General features: G+C 38.4%; 1 protein-coding gene across 1 annotated transcript; it reads right to left on the bottom strand.

Moving 5' to 3' along the window:
- Positions 1-1371: 1371 nt before the first annotated feature.
- Positions 1372-18241, bottom strand: rnf145b (ring finger protein 145b). The gene is made up of 11 exons (XM_060890521.1): positions 18046-18241; positions 12668-12860; positions 9791-9899; positions 9215-9306; positions 6991-7226; positions 5734-5909; positions 4761-4901; positions 4379-4561; positions 3872-4019; positions 3361-3717; positions 1372-2948 (listed from the first exon to the last, which is right to left on the bottom strand). Exons 2-11 carry the CDS (start codon positions 12849-12851, stop codon positions 2577-2579), a joined length of 1998 nt encoding a protein of 665 aa, XP_060746504.1. The 5' UTR covers positions 12852-12860; positions 18046-18241; the 3' UTR covers positions 1372-2576.
- Between the last annotated feature and the right edge of the window lie 254 nt (positions 18242-18495).

Genomic DNA, 18495 nt, shown 5'->3' with positions numbered 1-18495 from the left:
CTATCTGTCAGTCATCAAAAAAAGACTTCATCTGAATAATTACAAAAGTTGTGCTTCGTTTTTGCTGTTCCTGAGCTCACCTATGTGTTTTTTTTAAAGAATGTGCCAAACAGTTGATGGCTTGTTTCACTGGCAGTCACAGCTGTTTGAGCTTCATATTGAATGTTAACAGCAACAGAATATATATGTAAATTACACACTTGAAATAAATCAACTCTAGATCTTTTATCTGCTTACAATAATAAGGGAATAATACAATGCTGGCCATAAAACAACTCAGTTGTCACTTTCAGTCCCTTAAAATGGGAAGGACATAAAAGTTTTGTAACTCCTACATTCTCCTAACCTGGGTCTAAATATCCTCAAATTAAACCATCAAATATTTAAGATCAAATATACACAGCTTAAATATCTATAACTTGGTCAATGTCTTAAAACGTAAGCAGCTGACTCTGTAAGGTCAATGCTGTTTTTTTTAGTGGTGAGTTTCCATTGATGGATGGGGAATGTGGGATCCTGACAAACTGTACATAGCAACAGGTGGACTACAATGAATAATCCTCATAATCTTGCATCTGGAGTATGATCTTATATCATGCTTATGCTTACTATAGACATTGTCATATTGTGGGACAGCAGGCAAGAATTGGTAGGCTGTAGTTTGTCCATGAATGATGTGGAGACTATGGCTGCTCTTGTATTATGTATAATTTGTGTTAATCATCCAGCAGCAACATACACACAGTTGAAATGCCATTATTTAAAAACATAAGAGCAGGACCCACATTAGCAACCATGAGTAGTCAGAATAAAGAAACAATATGTTTCAGAATGTGGATAAAACCTGATTGTTGGTTAACTCTTTATCTACCATACTTTTGCTATGCTATGCTTTTGGGAGTGCCATATACTATATCAGTGTCATGGTCATGGAGATGGTCAAGTACTGTCTTTCTACTACTGTCTGTCTCAACTGAACCCATATCATCTCCCTGGTCCAAAAGTCCCAGAACTACACCCAATCTTTGCAGAGATGCAAGCAAAACTTTCATCTGCAGTGCAGCTAGAGAACCTGAACAGTGCATATCACTATAGATGAGAAACATCATACAGATCAGTGAGGAAATGGTTAACAGGTTAATAGTTTTTTCCTGTACATGGAAATGTTTGTATGCCTCATCTTTTTCATTCTTATTCATCTTTTACCATTTTAAAAATAAATATGCAAATTTACAAATACACCTTTTCGAATATGCAATAAATATTGATGCTAATACTTTCAAGTAGTCTTATAAGGAAAAACTGGTTGCGACAAAAAAGATAATTAAATATATTATTTGAATTGAAAAACAAATGACCAAGTAAAGTGTATTCGAACTGAAATAGCTCAATTGCTTTATTTTTATTCCAAAATGTGCAAAATTAAAGACATCACAAACCATCAGATTCAGTGGTGTTTTGTGTTCATACATTGTATATGTGTTCATCTACACAAATTCACCAAGTATCTTAATACTGTCAATCGACATTAGGAAGCAGCAAATCCCCATTCAGCATCTTTAGGCTCAATCCCACTTCTACCTGTAGAGGACATCGAAGTGTTCCCACGATCCCAAATGCTATGTCATAACGGTTGATAATGCTTCAATACTGTTTGGCATATCAAACAAAACTCAGTTAAAATATTTTACACATGTATAGATGTACACATAGGTATAGGTAGGTATATACCTGAACATAGATGTACACATATATATCCAAGAGGCTATAGCTCATAGTTCACAAGGATTACATGCTGGTAAAGACAGAGCCGATTTGGAAGCATTCACAGCAGGATGGCGTGGCATCAAGCTACATACAAATTACATCCCCCACTACAATAAATCTACCTGTTCCTTAGGTAATTATTTAAAGCTCTGAGGCTCCTTAAAGTAGACATGAAAGCTAAGATGGCTCAAAATCAGCTAACTAGTGCAATATTTCCCAAAAATTTGCCAGGGCTTGCCTCTGTTGATAGAGAGCAAAACAAGCAAAACATCCTGTTAATAACTTTTTGACCATGCATATGTCGAGAATTTGGGGCTGGAGGACATCTGTCCAAAATATCAGATAAACATTAACATATTTAATTGTAACATTTGGTAATTGTAAATTAGAATGTTCTTTTAGGATGGTTAAGAAATCTTGAAATAAAGCTCATTGTAGCTCATTTGTAGTGCAATAGAACATTAGACAATTTGAACACCCTGTTTACAGAAATGATGGCAAATTGTCAACAAAAATCCACTCCTATGTGGGATTAGTTAGAAAGAACTGGGAAAATATGACAAATATAACTAATGAATCTGAAGAACTAGCACCCAAAAATTATTCCTCCAATGGATTATAACAGTCATAATGTGTTCTGACTATTAATCTCTAGGACTGTTATAAGTCCTCTTGTTAGAAGACGTAACATTGGCAGCATTACAGTGTGACTGTGATAAATCTGAAGTGACCACTGAAAAAATGAACAGAGCACAGCTCTGCTTAAGGGGGTGGAGGGACACTTGAAATGGACTGTGGAGCTTGTTTACCTAGCCTCTACTAGCTTCTTCAGTCTTTTCTTTTTCCACTTTTGAATGACATTCGCAGGTTTCTTCTTGAACCCTGCCACTTTTCATTTCTGGCTCTGCTGAACTTTGAAGGCATGACAGGGTTGCAACTTTTTGGGAAGCCTCTCCAACTGGTTTTGGCTCCTCTATATCCACTAAATCTTGCCGTTCTGCCTGTTCTGCATTTGGATTGAATGGTGATGTGTCAGCTGGGGTAGACGTGTTGGTGGATGGTGATTGGCTCTTGAGTGGGCCATGGCAAAGGGGGCAGGACTCCTGCACATACAGCCACTTTTTCAGGCAGCCTGCATGGAAAAAGTGACCGCAAGGTGTAATGACTGCCGACTTCATGTCCTATAAAAAAGATTGGATGAAATTTAGCATAAGTGGAATAAGAAACTGAATTTCTTGGGTACACAAAACTACAAAGGCAAAATTTCCTCTTATGAAAATAACTTTGTAGAGCTAAAATTATGATGATTAATATAAAGATTACAATTAATACAACTATGATTCTTTGTTAAATAAATGAAACTAAAATTTATGCAGCACCACTACTTGTATGCCAGTCACTTGCTGTCATTTGCTAACTTTTCAGTTAGGACAAACAGAACATAGTAAAAGTCAATAAGAATATGTTAAGTGTTGTATATTCTGGGACATGATCTAATAGATTATTAACATATGCCTAAGAAAAAGCACCATTGACAAACCCTTTTCTATTCCACTCTCACATAAATGCGCACACGCACACACACACACCCACCTGATAGCAGATGGCACAGATATCATTGTACTGCTGTAATTGCAGTGTTGAGGCCGTAGGAAGGCTCTGAATCTTGTGCACAGCATCACGGCGCAACAGGAAGCTCTGCCAGCCGAGCTGCGCCCGCAGCCACACATTGTAGTAGGCGTGCAGCAGAATGATGGTGGAACCCATCACGCTCCACTGTCCAAACAGCGTCTCACATACACCATAGGCCACCACAAAGAGTGCCACCACAAACTCCAGCAGTCTATAGGTGCCATTCACAAAATACATGACCTCATCCATGTTCTCAATCGGAACCTTGCGTAGCTCCTCCACCATGAACAGCACATAGATCAGCAGCGTACCGAGCACCTGAGGGAGAGCTGATACTTTAAAAATGTGTATGTGCATGTCGTATGTGCATATGTGTGTACTCTAGTATTCACTTATTTTAAACTTCAGATTGGAAATTTTTCATACCCCTTGCTACTGATTTGAAATTAAAAAAAAAAAATAGTGTGTACACCTGCAGTGAGGTAAGGATGCTGGAGGAGATGATGATGAGCAGCCAGAAGTCCATATGAAAGAACTGGCAGATCATGTAGACCATGTAGGCTGGAAAGATCAGCAAGAACAGACAAAGACTCACTGCTCGGAAGTGCTTCCACAGACTCCTAGAAGAGACAGATACATAGAGATGAAAATAAGAATTCCATGGCTATGAAAAGTAGAACCATGTGACCTTTTCCAATACCAATGTCTAATTCCAAAATCTAATGGTTTCATCAACTGGTTGGATTACGATTGTAAATCATGAGTAATGTTTACATTTATTCAGATTACCAATACAAGAAGAATTTAATTAATTACAGTGGAAAAAACCTACAAAACAGTGGTGCCAAAGGTCTAGAGTGTTCTCTGGGTAAGATGCCCAGGAAAGAAAACCGATAACTTTCAATGAAAGTAGCCCACATATTTCTGCTATAATATTTAGCTTGCGCAGAAAGTTGGCACAGAAAGAGAAGATGCTTACTTGTCCCTGGAAGCCCCCAGTGCAAGCACTATGGGGTCAGCAATCTCCAGCATGGATTGCAAAATAGAGGCCACAACAATAAAGAGGATGATGCTCAGGAGAAAGGCCCGGTGTATGACCTGCAGCTCAATTAGCCCTGTCTGAACAGAGAGAATCAGCAAAGTGATTCCTTCTGTCATTCCCCTGAGAAAAGAGGAGGAGAAAACCAATAAGGCACCAAGTGTCATCTACATATCTTGTATATCAAGAAAATACTGCAATTGCCTGTTCATGTTAATAAATATATAGACATCAAATTATTATGCCATTATTAAGATATCACATTCTTTATATTGATTATAAGAAGCACAAGCTAAAAAAGGTTTGGGAGAATTTAACCTACCTGTTCATGGCATTGTCATTCATGAAGGCTCGGTAACCTTGTAAGTAGAACTTGCAGAGTGTGAGGACGCCCAGTGCCACAAAAGACACAGTGAAGACCAGCCCCAACAGTGAGTAAGGAGAACAACAGCACTCTGCAATGCTGCACACAGAGGCATAAGGTGGTTTTTGCCCACAATATACAAAAAACAACCCTTACCCTTTATCTTTGTGTATGATTTTTCTGAATGACTTTATTAATTCATCACTACAAATACATCTAAATCTACTTTTTCTAGGAACTGTTTAGATCTTGGTCTGGCAGAGGTGCCATGATCATAATGGACAGATGAGACAGACAGCTTTTAACATAAAACTATTTTTGACTGCATTCTATGTTGCCAGATCAGCCAAAAGCAGCCAAGTTCTACTTCACAATCTTCCGACTACAAATTTATAGTCTACACTGAGGTGACTACTACAACCTTTTTTTTGTAAATGTACTTGAAGTGTTATTTTAAGCATCTATTTGATGTGCTTGATAAGTAATGCAAAACCTGTTTCTGTAGAGTGGGACCTTGTAAGCAACCATTAACCAACCAGAAGCTCAAAGGAGTTCCACAACCAAAAGGGGTGTGTGGAAAATTCAATGTTGCCTGAGAGAAGCCTTTCAATGGCAAACTGTAGCCTGAGTTTTTTAGAGGTTTGCGTAGTTACTCTATGCAGTAAGACTTGTCTTTTATGAAACACTTTTTGATGTTCAATAGACAATTATTCATCTAGCAAAACTCCCATTTGGGGTGACAGGAAAGCATTTGGTCTATTGTTGGGAAATGGACATGTGTGGCCATCCTCTTTGGATAGGGAGGAAGGTGTGCTAGCCCACCCTCTCCCTAATTGCTAGCTGTCTCATGTTAGGGGAGAGCTACCTGTGGGTATTAACTGGCAATTAACCAAATAAGGGAAACAATTTTATTAAAAAAATAAAAAAAAACCTGGTAAGAAAGAGAAAGAGCAATCTCTCGCGTGAGGGAGGTTGGTCCCGTGTGCTGAAGTACGAGTAGATCTGCAGCGTGAAGAGCACCAACCAGAAGCACATGAAGAGCATGGGCAAGACAAGCTGATTCCACAATGACATGCCCAGAGCCAGTAGCCCATACACCTCCACCACCTAGAAAGTGTGTGTGTGTGTGTGAGAGAGAGAGAGAGAGAGAGAGAGAGAGAGAGAGAGAGAGAGAGAGAGAGAGAGAGAGAGAGAAAGAGAAAGAGAGAGAGAACATGGTCAAAAATTTGGTTAAACTATAATTCAGTACACTCAGTCACTAATAGGAACATCTTTACATTTGCAAGTCCATGCGGTTATCTAATCAGCCAATCATGTGGCAGCAGCACAATGCAAAAAATCATATGGTGATACAGGTCAAAGGTTTTAGTTAACATTCACATCAAATATCAGAATGGGGAAGAATGTGATCTCTGTGACTTCTTGTTGTCATTAGTTTAAGTATCTAAGGGCCTTTTTACACCTGGTAACTTCTCTGATCCGATAGCTATCTGATTTGTTAAAACAAACGGATATCAATCCGATCTTTCTACTCCCACCCAAAATGCAAATATATTTTACCTCATTTCCGGGGTAATTGAAAAGGAACACACTTTGGTGTATGCGGTTTTCAGAATGCAATCAAAAAGAAGATGAAAAAACTTGTTACGGAGGTTATGCTACAAAAAACAGCATTTGTTTCTGGCGCGATGCACGACTCCGTTTGGGAGGAGTACAGCGCTGATGTATGTGGCTTGAACAACCACATTCATTTACACCTGTCCAGTTTCCAGCTTCAAATGCGTCCCAGATGGTCTTTTTACGATCGAACAGTCATCCGATCACAGAAAACGCATGAAGTGACCAGGTGTAAAAAGCCCCTATGAAGCTGCTGATCTGAGAATTTCAATTCAATTTATTTGTATAGCACTTTTAAAAATTCACATTGTCTCAAAGCAGATATACATAAGTATAGAATCAGATAAAAAATGTTAAAGTTTAAAACTAAGTTAGGCTACTATATATCTCTAATTTTATACATGCTCTCTAGAGTTTACACCAAATGATAAGGAAAAACAAAAAACACTGAGCAAGAAACAGCTCTGTTTAATTACTCTTAACCATGGTGAGCAGAAATGCATCTCAGCATGAACAAAATGGCAACACTGATTTGGTTGGGCAACAATAATTATTCTGCAGTAACCAGTACCTGTGCAAGCTCCCGGTAGGCATTCTTAGCCAGGTTGTAGGGTACCAGGAGGTTAGAAGCAAGGAAGTAGATAACTTCAAGCCCAGTGAAGATCATGGCAAAACGGTTAACAAAGACAATAGTTTCCAAAGGGACAAGGCACAGACGAGCCACCAGGGGTAGAAGGTGAGCTGAAAACAGCCAGATCTGTTTCGTCTGCATCACACAGGAGCACAGTGTACACACCACCAGCTGACCTGTTTAAACCAAAAACCAAAAGCATGTTACAGTTCCCAAATACTAAAACTTGGGTATAACCTTGAAAGCATACACAAATGCAAGACTCCACCCAATATTTCTTGAGATAAAGATACATGTTTGCTTTCCAACTTGAAAAGACCCCATCCACTACACATTCAAACAACTTGTATGCCACACACCATCACAGGCTGTGCTCATTAGTGACCAAACAGGCATAGGAAAGTCTTCTTACTTTATCATTACAGAATCCCATATTACATTTACAGCATTTAGCAGACGCCCTTATCCAGAGCGACTGACTTTTTTTTTTTTTTTAATCTCATTTTTATACAACTGAGCAATTGAGGGACCTTGCTCAGGGGCCCAGCAGTGGCAGCTTGGTGGACGTAGGAATCGAACTCACAACCTTCCGATTGGTAGCCCAACACCTTAACTACTAGGTTACCACATCCCACATATTACAGCATATAGATTTATGCAAGAAAGGGATAAAATAAAATAAAAAAACACATTTTAAAAAATTGATTTTAAACAACAATATATTTAACTAATAAAGGTAAAAAGAAGATAGGAGTTTCCTATAATGTCTCACAATCCTGTTTTATAAGTAAAAAATTTTGTAAAATGGATGAAGCTTGGAACCACCAGGACTGTTCCTAGAGCTAGCTTTCTGGTCAAACTCAGTAACTGGGCTAGAGGTGCCTTGGTCAGGAAGGTGACAAAGAACTCAATAATTACTCTAACAGTTAACTGGAGAAATGGGATATCTGGATTGAAGGACAACCATTTCAAAAATACTCGATCAATCAGGCCTTTAAGACTAGCATGAGAAAAAATATTCTCTGGTCGGAAATGTTACTTTTTGGCTGTATTCCAAGTGATTGATCTGGTTAAAAACCAGGTACAGCTCATCAACTGGCTAATATCATCCCTATGGTGAAGCATGTTAAGGGAGTGACGAACTGTCAACACAACAATTATCCAATCCATGTAGCAGGGACAACAGAGTTTCTAGGGAACAAATCTTAAAATGTTCTTGAGTGGCTCAGCCAAAGCTCAGACCTGAACACACAAATCATCTGTAGAGAGAGCTCAAGATCACAGACTCTCTCCATCCAAATCTGAACTTGAGACGATCTGGCAAGAAGAAAGGAAGAAACTGTCTAAATTTAGGTGAGAAATGCTTGTACAGACTTACACAAGATTAAAAGATGTAACTGCTGGCAAAGATGCTTATACAATGTATTAATACAGGATTGTTATAATATACTAACGGCCTGAATTATATCAAAGGTTTGGATTTTTTTTATAAATTGATGGCCAAAAGTCAATTTAATTCAATTTAAGCAAGCCAGGGATGAACTGACATTTCAATCTTATCCAAGATAATAAATTAACCTAAAAAAAATCTTAATTATAAAGAGAACTACAGTTCCATTCAGCATCTAGCCAATAATTTGTAAACTGCTCCATATGAAACAAACTTGACTGATTACCTGCTTAAGTGTGACTTACAACGTCTGAAATCAAAGATTTCAGATCTTTTGGTATTCACAATGAAGAAGACAAAAATAGAGCAAAAATCACACATTGCGTAACATTTTTTTTACATAACTATAACAGCAGCAACCGTAAAAGCTACATAATTGTTTTAAAAAAGGTCCACTGAGGTCCTATTCTAATATGTTTCCCATGAACAAGTTTCCTCCTTCCTTGCATTCAGACAGCTTACAGACTAGCACATGGCCCTTTAGTAAAATCCAGGTTCCTTCCTCTCAGGTTTCATATATCACTGTGGTTAAACCTTTCAGTCAGAGATGGGAATTAAAAATGCCATTTGAAACAGATTGATAACACCTCCTCCCACTGAAGCACAACATACGCCCCGGGGAACTTAATACCATACTGAATTAGAACACTGAAGATGAACACAACAGGTGAGCCATTGGTTTATTTGGAACCTGGTAGATCAAGAATTATTTACCAATTAGAGCTGTGGTGAATCGGTTCATGGAGAGTGGATCCAGATACAGGGGTCCTTCAAAGCCAGAGTCAAGCTCACTACGAACATAATCCCTGCAAAGAACATGAGATGCATTTAGAATAATATATATTTCTGCCGCAGTGAAGTAACGGTCAAGGAATGTGGTAGGACTGTGCTGCAATTTCAGGGAGAAATAATAAAAAAATAAATGAATAAAGTTTCTACACTGCTGATCTTTAACAGCAACTTGCTCCAAACGGCAATGTTATTTAGGTACCCCACAGTAGTTTTGATCACTTTCAGACAATTAGCCTGGGTAATTGTGTAAATTAATAAATACATTGTTATAATAGTTAATATTAATAATAATCATTGTAAATAATTGTACAATAATGCTCATTGCTTATGCTGATTTGCAATATTTATTAAATTGCTTTCCCTAATACCCTGCTCTTCTGAACACCTGATTTGTGACTGATGTTGCTATGGCCAGATCTCAGCAATATCCAATGAGAATTACTCATTTTGAAGCACACACACAGCACTAGAGGTTTGTGTGTTTGTGTGCATACACACCTGGAAAGCTGGTGTCCGGCAAATAGCAGCAAAGCAGTGAGCACGTACAGGTAGAGGCGTACCAAATGCTGCCGTGGTAGAGTCAGCAATACCAAGCTAAGAATATAGCCTGTGGAAAGAGGAAAAAAAAATATATAAAAGCTACACATTTAGGCAGTTCTATAGCATTTTACTCTCAGTGAACCAGTTATGTTTGATTTTGACTTCACCTACAGGCAGCAGCTTGTGACCAGCTACAGGCCACATACTTGACTTATGTTACTAACTAGTGAATTTCTAGAGAATGTCTATAAAAGCATGTTCTGCTCTATGTGAATCTAGATAAAGGGTTATACAAAACCACAAACATTTAATCCATATTGGAAACTGCATATATGCAAAACAAAAATGTATTTCTTTTTTCAGTGCAGTGTATTCTAATCTTATGAAACCAGATAAGACACAACAAAAATTGGCTTTTCCAGAGATATCTTATACATACACAGCGTATTAAAACAAACTACCAAACCCATAAAGACTGGCCTAGGTTAAACAGACTTTTTTTTACTATACAAATGTGATGATTGTTTTAACAGAGCCATTAACAACTTTGTTAGGGTGCTCATGAGCATATATGATAGAGGTAGCTCATCGAATAAGATGTGTGACATCTGAATGGAAGGTAATAACTCACTAGCTACTAATTAGCACCACAAACTAGCACCCTTAATTCACCCTTTATTTATTTTCTTGTCATGCGCTTTGTGTCCTGTCATGATATAACTGTGATCAGACATTACAAAGACATGCTCTCCTGCTGCAACTCAGTAAACCACTCTTCCTTTAATTTAAATGTTCTCTTAATGTGAAGTTGAACTGTCCCATAAGTCGTGTGCAATCCTATGCAATATGCAATTTAGTGTTGGAGCAGCAATCACAATCTGAAATTCCAATCAAAATTCTCTGACACAGCTACAACATTGTCATCTGTCTTTCTTAGCAGTGGCACTAAATCAGTCTCATGTTGTGTGTTCTAAGACCATAGATCTCAACTCCAGACCAAAGATTGTATTTTACATTGTGCGAATATGGCTGCAACAGAAAAATTGGGCAGAAAATCATACAGCATAAAGTCGACTTAAGAGAGCTGGTCTTTAGGATTTGATGCTATGAAACAGAGTTTGACACACTTCATGGTGCACACAACATGCAAATGTTTGGACCAGTGAAGAACGCAGACATAACATCTGCAAGAATGTGCGTTGTTCTCTCAGCAGTTCAGAATACAGTAGTGCAAATGCTTGATAAGTATAAGTGAGATATCTTGCAGAGGGATGCAGCACTCTTAAAATTGCCAAGCTTCTGAAGCGTGATCATCGAACAATCAAGCGTTTCATTCAAAATAGTCAACAGGGTCGCAAGAAGCGTGTGGAAAAACCAAGGCGCAAAATAACTGCCCATGAACTGAGAAAAGTCAAGCGTGCAGCTGCCAAGATGCCACTTGCCACCAGTTTTGCCATATTTCAGAGCTGCAACATCACTGGAGTGCCCAAAAGCACAAGGTGTGCAATACTCAGAGACATGGCCAAGGTAAGAAAGGCTGAAAAACGACCACCACTGAACAAGACACACAAGCTGAAACGTCAAGACTGGGCCAAGAAATATCTGAAGACTGATTTTTCTAAGGTTTTATGGACTGATGAAATGAGAGTGAGTCTTGATGGGCCAGATGGATGGGCTCGTGGCTGGATCGGTAAAGGGCAGAGAGCTCCAGTCCGACTGAGACGCCAGCAAGGTGGAGGTGGAGTACTGGTTTGGGCTGGTATCATCAAAGATGAGCTTGTGGGGCCTTTTCGGGTTGAGGATGGGGTCAAGCTCAACTCCCAGTCCTACTGCCAGTTTCTGGAAGACACCTTCTTCAAGCAGTGGTACAGGAAGAAGTCTGCATCCTTCAAGAAAAACATGATTTTCATGCAGGACAATGCTCCATCACACGCGTCCAAGTACTCCACAGCGTGGCTGGCAAGAAAGGGTCTAAAAGAAGAAAAACTAATGACATGGCCTCCTTGTTCACCTGATCTGAACCCCATAGAGAACCTGTGGTCCATCATCAAATGTGAGATTTACAAGGAGGGAAAACAGTACACCTCTCTGAAGAGTGTCTGGGAGGCTGTGGTTGCTGCTGCACGCAATGTTGACGGTGAACAGATCAAAACACTGACAGAATCCATGGATGGCAGGCTTTTGAGTGTCCTTGCAAAGAAAGGTGGCTATATTGGTCACTGATTTGTTTTTGTTTTGTTTTTGAATGTCATGCTCTACTGCCAAACATCCCCCTTTCACTCCCCATTTCCCCCTTCCTGAATGTTTCTTATTCATTTGGCACTTTGTTTATATCTAGTCAACAATGTACGTAATACACGCATCTTGCACCTTGGGTCTTTAACAGTGTGTACTGCACATATATTTGTGATGACAAAGATCTACTTGAGGATATATTACACTTTTAATTAGTTTTAATTCGCTCTAAGCACCATATGCATATGCATACCTCATTGTACTAACTATGTGAAATACCGTTTTCCTCTATGAAATAACTCGGCTCCCTGTGTGTGGCCTTGTCCCACTGAATGAACTGCCCAAAATCTTCTTTTCTGAGCATTTCCATTCATGCTTTATGCAAATCTATGCAACCAATAATAAAAGTAGAAAATGCATTATAAAAGTAGAAATTGCTTAGCCTTTCAGTGGTGTGTGTTTCTCACTTGAGACAATTTCACATTAAGACCATTTTACACCACATCCTATGTGATACAGAGAACAAACCACAGCTGGTCTGTAAAACTATTCTTGCACTAGATATGGCTTACACCAGTCCATAAATGAAACACTACATACCTAAATAGTGTAGGTACAGAGCCAGGTACTTGTACTGAAAGAGAGGGTTGTTGTTCAGGCTGCTCCTCTGGATCTTCTGGAAAAAGGAGCTTACATCCCAGCGGTACAGCACCTCCAGCAGCATGATGCTGGGCACCCGGAGGCCCACATTCAGCACAGACTCCACACGGTCCCACACTGCCATGGCCACCAGCTTGAAAAAAGTGTGTTAAAGAGAGTTAGAGCAAGAGAAAGAAAGAATGAATGTAAAAATGAATGAATGTCATTTTGTAAAAAGAGCTGCAGCCGAGCACAGAAACCTTAATGTGGCTTGAACCCAAAGTATAAAATACCAAGGCAATCAGAACGATTTGTGCCAACCAAGTCTCATGATGTTTCTTCTGTCAAGGAGGAATTGTATTTAAAAAACATTACACAGGCAGAAAGCAGAAAGCCAGCATGCATGCATAATCATTCTACAACCGAATTAAAGGATGTGGCAAAATTCTGCATCCTTATTTAAGTTAAACAAATGGTATATTTTCTGAATTATATTGAAGTGATATATGGAAGTGACCCTTGCTTATTGATAAGGGCTAATAAATAAACAGGTCCTGCCAGGATTTCACCCTCACAACAATTAAAGCAAAATCAAGTGATCTCTGCAATATTCTGAATCAGAAATTATTGCAGATTTGGGCTAAGATGCGTTATGTGCTATTACAATGAACATCAAGTCAAAGCCCAATTTATGTTCACTGCCATCATAGAAAAAATTTACAACTGTCTTCATTAACAGTGGTAGTTTAAAAGAGCGCCTTCTTGTGCCTTCAGTTTTGCCAGTTCAAGAAGCTTTCCACAAAAAAAGCAAAACGTAGATTTTGCAGGGAAAATGGAATCAAGCAAAATCATAAATCAAGCAATGTTCTGCTAAATACTGGAAGGACTGATAAGTGACAAGACGTATTTTATCTGATTAAACCATTTTAAAATACTCCTTATTTATAACAATCCACCCAAACACTAATAGTAACACCACCACAATGAAATTACAATAAGACAATGAAAGCCTAAAGTCACTGGAAAACAGTAATAGTTAATGTAATTAATGTTTTGAACAAGTCAGAATGGTGGCCTTCTGTTGGCCACCTAAAATCACAAAGAAATAAATATAGACAAATAGACAACTTAAATTAAACTTTTTACATTAATATATGACAAACTCTAAAACTTTTTCTGATGAAACCTTGTAAAATAGCTCTTTAAATGAATTGGCCTCATAAAATAACCTTCTGTGGTCATTATGCGCAGGACAGTCCAACAAAATATGCTTGACAGTAAGGGGAATGCTGCAGTACAAGCACTGAATGGGGTCTTCTCCTTTCAGCAAGTATTCATGTGTCAGTCTTGTATGCCCGATTCTACATCTGGTTAAGATCACCTGATCGAATCTTGATTTCATAGGTATTAGAGACCTGTTAGTAATTTCAGGGTGTATTTCAAACAGTTTGTTATTCGACCATGTATTAGATTCCTCTTGCATATTAGGTTATTATTTTTGAGTAAAATAAGCAGAAATTATTAAATATTATTTTGGATAACCACTGGCTGGTGTATGTCAAACATCCCCAGGTCAAAGCTGACTGATGCAACTAAACTCATAAATAAGAGAGTTTCAAAGTTTAAATTTCAAATTCAAATATGATTTGAATATGAAAACACAACGTGTGTGTGTGTGTAAAGCTTGTTGGTAGAAGAAGAAGAGAAGAGAAGATATTGTCCCCAGCTGGACAAATGCATATAACAAGTGTGAAATATTTACAAATGATTGTTTTTGTTTTTTTGGAGGCCCAATGAATTGCAGTGCCCAATGCTTTTGTGTGTGTTTTTCTGGAGGCAATGCACAAAAATGCGTGTGTGTGTGTGACAAAATTTTGGCACGTAACTTGTCCCGCAGCTTTTGTCCTAGACCCATGAATGAGGTGTCAAATCGACCGGCTCATTGAGGAGAGGTGTGCTATGAGCAATCCAACCAACGGTGTTCCCACAGCGGATGAAAAAGTGGCCAAAAAAATCCCATAGACTTGAATGGGAAATTCCTAAAATTCCTTTAAGCTCTCACACACGCAGTGTGCGCAGAGCTCAGGCACGGCTTCTCTTCTGTGTTCTCCTAGTGACTGTAGATGTAAAGGAGACTCTCAATACATGTAACTATCAACTCCACACTATTAATCCAATGATTCCAAAAGTATTGGCCCCCAATCAATACATTTACCACACCTCTATCTATCTATCTATCTATCTATCTATGTATATAATAATAAGTAGAATCCCTCAGCACGACGAGGGGAACTTGCCACGTGCAAGCACCATTCACATTTTCTTCAGAAAATGTACGTTCTAGTTTGATCTGTAATTGGGTTTTGTGAGTGAAGCAGGCTACTGATGGACGCGAGAATGAAATCAACTGATCCTAAAGGTCGAAAGACTGAATCCATGTTTCACGTGGTGCATTCTGAGAATCTTTTTGCTGAATTGCAGTCAAAAAAAGTTGCCTTATCTTCTCTTACAACTTGTGACAAGCATTCCGCACATGCAGCTGACATAACTTTAAATAAACGTAAAAAAAATCTATCCAGTTAAGCGGCCTTCAAGCCGCCTTCACACTGCACACGACAAATGACCGCCGATAAACCGGAAGTCATTCATTTCCTATGGAGAGTCGCAAGGTCGCTGCGTGAGGTGCCGACCATCTTTATTAACTTTAGTAATTTTTAAACTTTACCAAAAACAATCTTTTTGTTTTAAATACATTGTTATTGATAAAAAAGTAATAAATTATTAATATTTATATTGTATTATTTTTAATGTTGCATCCATGTTTCCTCAAAAATTATTCACGGTCTTTCTGGATTTATTGTTGCACTGATTGATTTTATTTATTTATTTGTATTCACCACGATAATACAGGCTCTTGCTTTTGCTCTCCTTAACTGGAGACGCCAAAGAAAACATTGCAAATCAGTGTGTATAAAACACAACCTGACTCGGAGAAAAAGTCTCGGTGAGTATCACCGTTTAGTGCACGAGTTGCGCCTTAATGGAGAAGAATTTTGTCACGATCATCTAGTAATGGGTTTTCCGAGACCGCGAGAATTAACTTCTCTCCCATGTTGACGTCTACATGATCATATTGCATATTACGAGCGACTGTCACTAGGGGGCGAAATCCGACAGTCGTGTCCGTTTGTCGTGTGCAGTGTGAAGGCGGCACTGCACACGACAAACGACCGCCGATAAACCGGAAGTCATTCATTTCCTATGGAGAGTCGCAGAGTGCGTGAGGTGCCGACCATCTGCGGATCCGTAATTATCGAATCCGTTTTGAGCGTTGGATCCGTTAAAAAATTGAACTTGTGCGACAACACCGCATCCGATATGCCGACCGGATGTGATGTATTCCAATGTTGTCCAATCAGGTTCGTGTGCGCGAGGTGATAAGAATAATTAAAAAGTATTAATATAAACTTTAGTAATTTTTAAACTTTATCAAAAACAATCTTTTTGTTTTAAATACATTGTTATTGATAAAAAAGTAATAAATTATTAATATTTATATTGTATCATTTTTAATGTTGTTCCCATGTTTCCTCAAAAATTATTCGCGGTCTTTCTGGATTGCATTGATTGTTTGCACCCTTAACTTCATTCACCATGATAAATGGAGGGAGAATACAGGCTAATTAAGTTTTCAAACATTTAGCACATTTTGCAAATACAACACACCTGAAAGACCGACAATCTCGGCAACACGCTTCCATGCTTCATTTTTCCTGTAAGCATCTCTGTATGATTCAAGAGTTGGATCATAAAGTAACGGGTGTTCGGAGGCCGCGAGAATCACGCTTCTCTCCCATGTTGACGTCTGCACGATCATATTGCAAATTACGTGCGACTCAGGGGCGAAATCCGACAGTCGTGTCCGTTTGTCGTGTTTTGTGTGTGTTGACAAATCTTGACAAATCAGGATTCCCACTCAACGCGTCCGCTAAAGTCCGATTCGCGACCTAATGACTCCTTTGAGCCGATTCATTATAATTAATGGTTAAAGCAACTGGTCTGCCCGTCAGTGTCTGAATCGGTGTATAAAAAATCATTACTTCTTAGAAGAACATACACATCAGAAATGAGAAAGTAAGTGTGCTTACCACATTTATAGCAAGAGTGTTTAGTAAAATGTAGCCTTAATAATCCACAGTATGTATAGGCCTATGAAAATGTGTAGTAAATTACCTATAAAATCGTTTAGTTTAAAGTTAGACTGGAGTGAGATGAAACTAGATCAAAGCACAAAGCAAGCTGTTGCTAGCTGCTAATTTGATAAAATTTTATATGGGAAAAAATTACACTATTACACCTTTTAACGCTACGTTTTTAATGTTACTTTTTAATCGATATGATTATACTAAAATAATTATCAGGTCTATCAAAAAAGGATTTTATCTTTCAAAACTATGAAATCACAGCTTTTTTTGCAAAGAGGGTAAGAAAGCATGACAGTGAGAGTGACAGGTAATATCTGGGTCTGATAATTGCATACGTAGTCTATATATAATTTGGAAGAGGTTTAAAACTGTACAATTCTCAGCCACAGTCTGGATTTATTTTAAATTTAAAATGTATTGTTAATATTGGGCTTGCGGATCATGTGGGTACTAGGGTACTCTCTGCTGTGTGTGGATGACCATGTCGGTCAGCCACCACCGAAGACCAATTTTGACCCAGGAAAAACCCTGAGTAAGCCCACAATGTAGCTACAGTAAGCCCACAATGTAGCTACAGTAAGCCCACAATGTAGCTACAGTAAGCCCACAATGTAGCTACAGTAAGCCCACAATGTAGCTACAGTAAGCCCACAATGTAGCTACAGTAAGCCCACAATGTAGCTACAGTAAGCCCACAAATTCAGAATTAAGTCCCTACACAAAGAATGCTGGAAGTAATTATAAGAAGCCGAACATAAATAAAAACAGCACAGAAGGAACTAAGCAGGGAATGCAGTGAAATATGCCACAAATGTGCACTAAATAGCGGTTTAATAAAACCTGCCAGAGGCGGAATAACGTCAGTTAGCTTAGCAGCTCGGCATCTCCGACAAGATTTACTGTGAAAAATGTTAACTCAAACTTAAATTAACAAGTGTCTAACGTTCACAGTTATTTACTAGCTTGATAATCAAACACTAACGTAACAAAGTAGCTTCCTAGTTGGACTTTGGTTTACAATTTCGAGCAGAGTGGCCGTTAGCTTAGCTTAACCAAACCCAGTTAGCGTTTTAGATGCCAAGATGTTCCGCTTCTCACAAAAACACCGCCTCTACTGACAACGTCAATACTTACATTATATCAGTTTAATTTATCAACGTTCCGTACAGTCTTCTTGTATGTCTCCGTACAGACATACACCATTTTAATATGGTTTACTTAATGTTAACGGTCTGTTAAATCCAAAGTTTTTCCAGGAGACTAGAAACTATATCGAGTTTCACTCATACTATCTGGCAGCCATTACAAAACTTCTTTTGCACTGCGCATGCGCTTTAGACCAAGACTAGGAAGAAAAAAACAAACACGATGTGGCGCCAGTGTTCAGAGGTCACATGCACACGGATTTGAGTATTTTGATAAAATAACAGTCTTCAAAACAATAGTCTTCTGCTTTGGAAATGAAAAAACAAGTATAACATAATTCAGTTGTCTATTTATGCAGAAAATGAAAATGTTTGGATTTTCTTTGTCCTTTTAGCCTTTCAGTATTAATTATGCTCTTATTATTTATAGATAATAATT

This window comes from Tachysurus vachellii, chromosome 17, assembly GCF_030014155.1.
Source record: "Tachysurus vachellii isolate PV-2020 chromosome 17, HZAU_Pvac_v1, whole genome shotgun sequence".
Classification (NCBI taxonomy): domain Eukaryota; kingdom Metazoa; phylum Chordata; class Actinopteri; order Siluriformes; family Bagridae; genus Tachysurus; species Tachysurus vachellii.
This window is presented reverse-complemented; position numbering and strand designations above follow the sequence as displayed.

Excerpts from the sequence above, each read along its gene's own strand:
- rnf145b (XM_060890521.1), bottom strand. The coding sequence starts at position 12,851 with ATGGCAGTGTGGGACCGTGTGGAGTCTGTGCTGAATGTGGGCCTCCGG. Across the intron at positions 7,227-9,214 it reads ATTCACCACAGCTCTAATTG|GTCAGCTGGTGGTGTGTACA; the intron begins GTAAATAATTCT and ends TGGTTTAAACAG. Across the intron at positions 5,910-6,990 it reads CCTACCGGGAGCTTGCACAG|GTGGTGGAGGTGTATGGGCT; the intron begins GTACTGGTTACT and ends CACACTTTCTAG.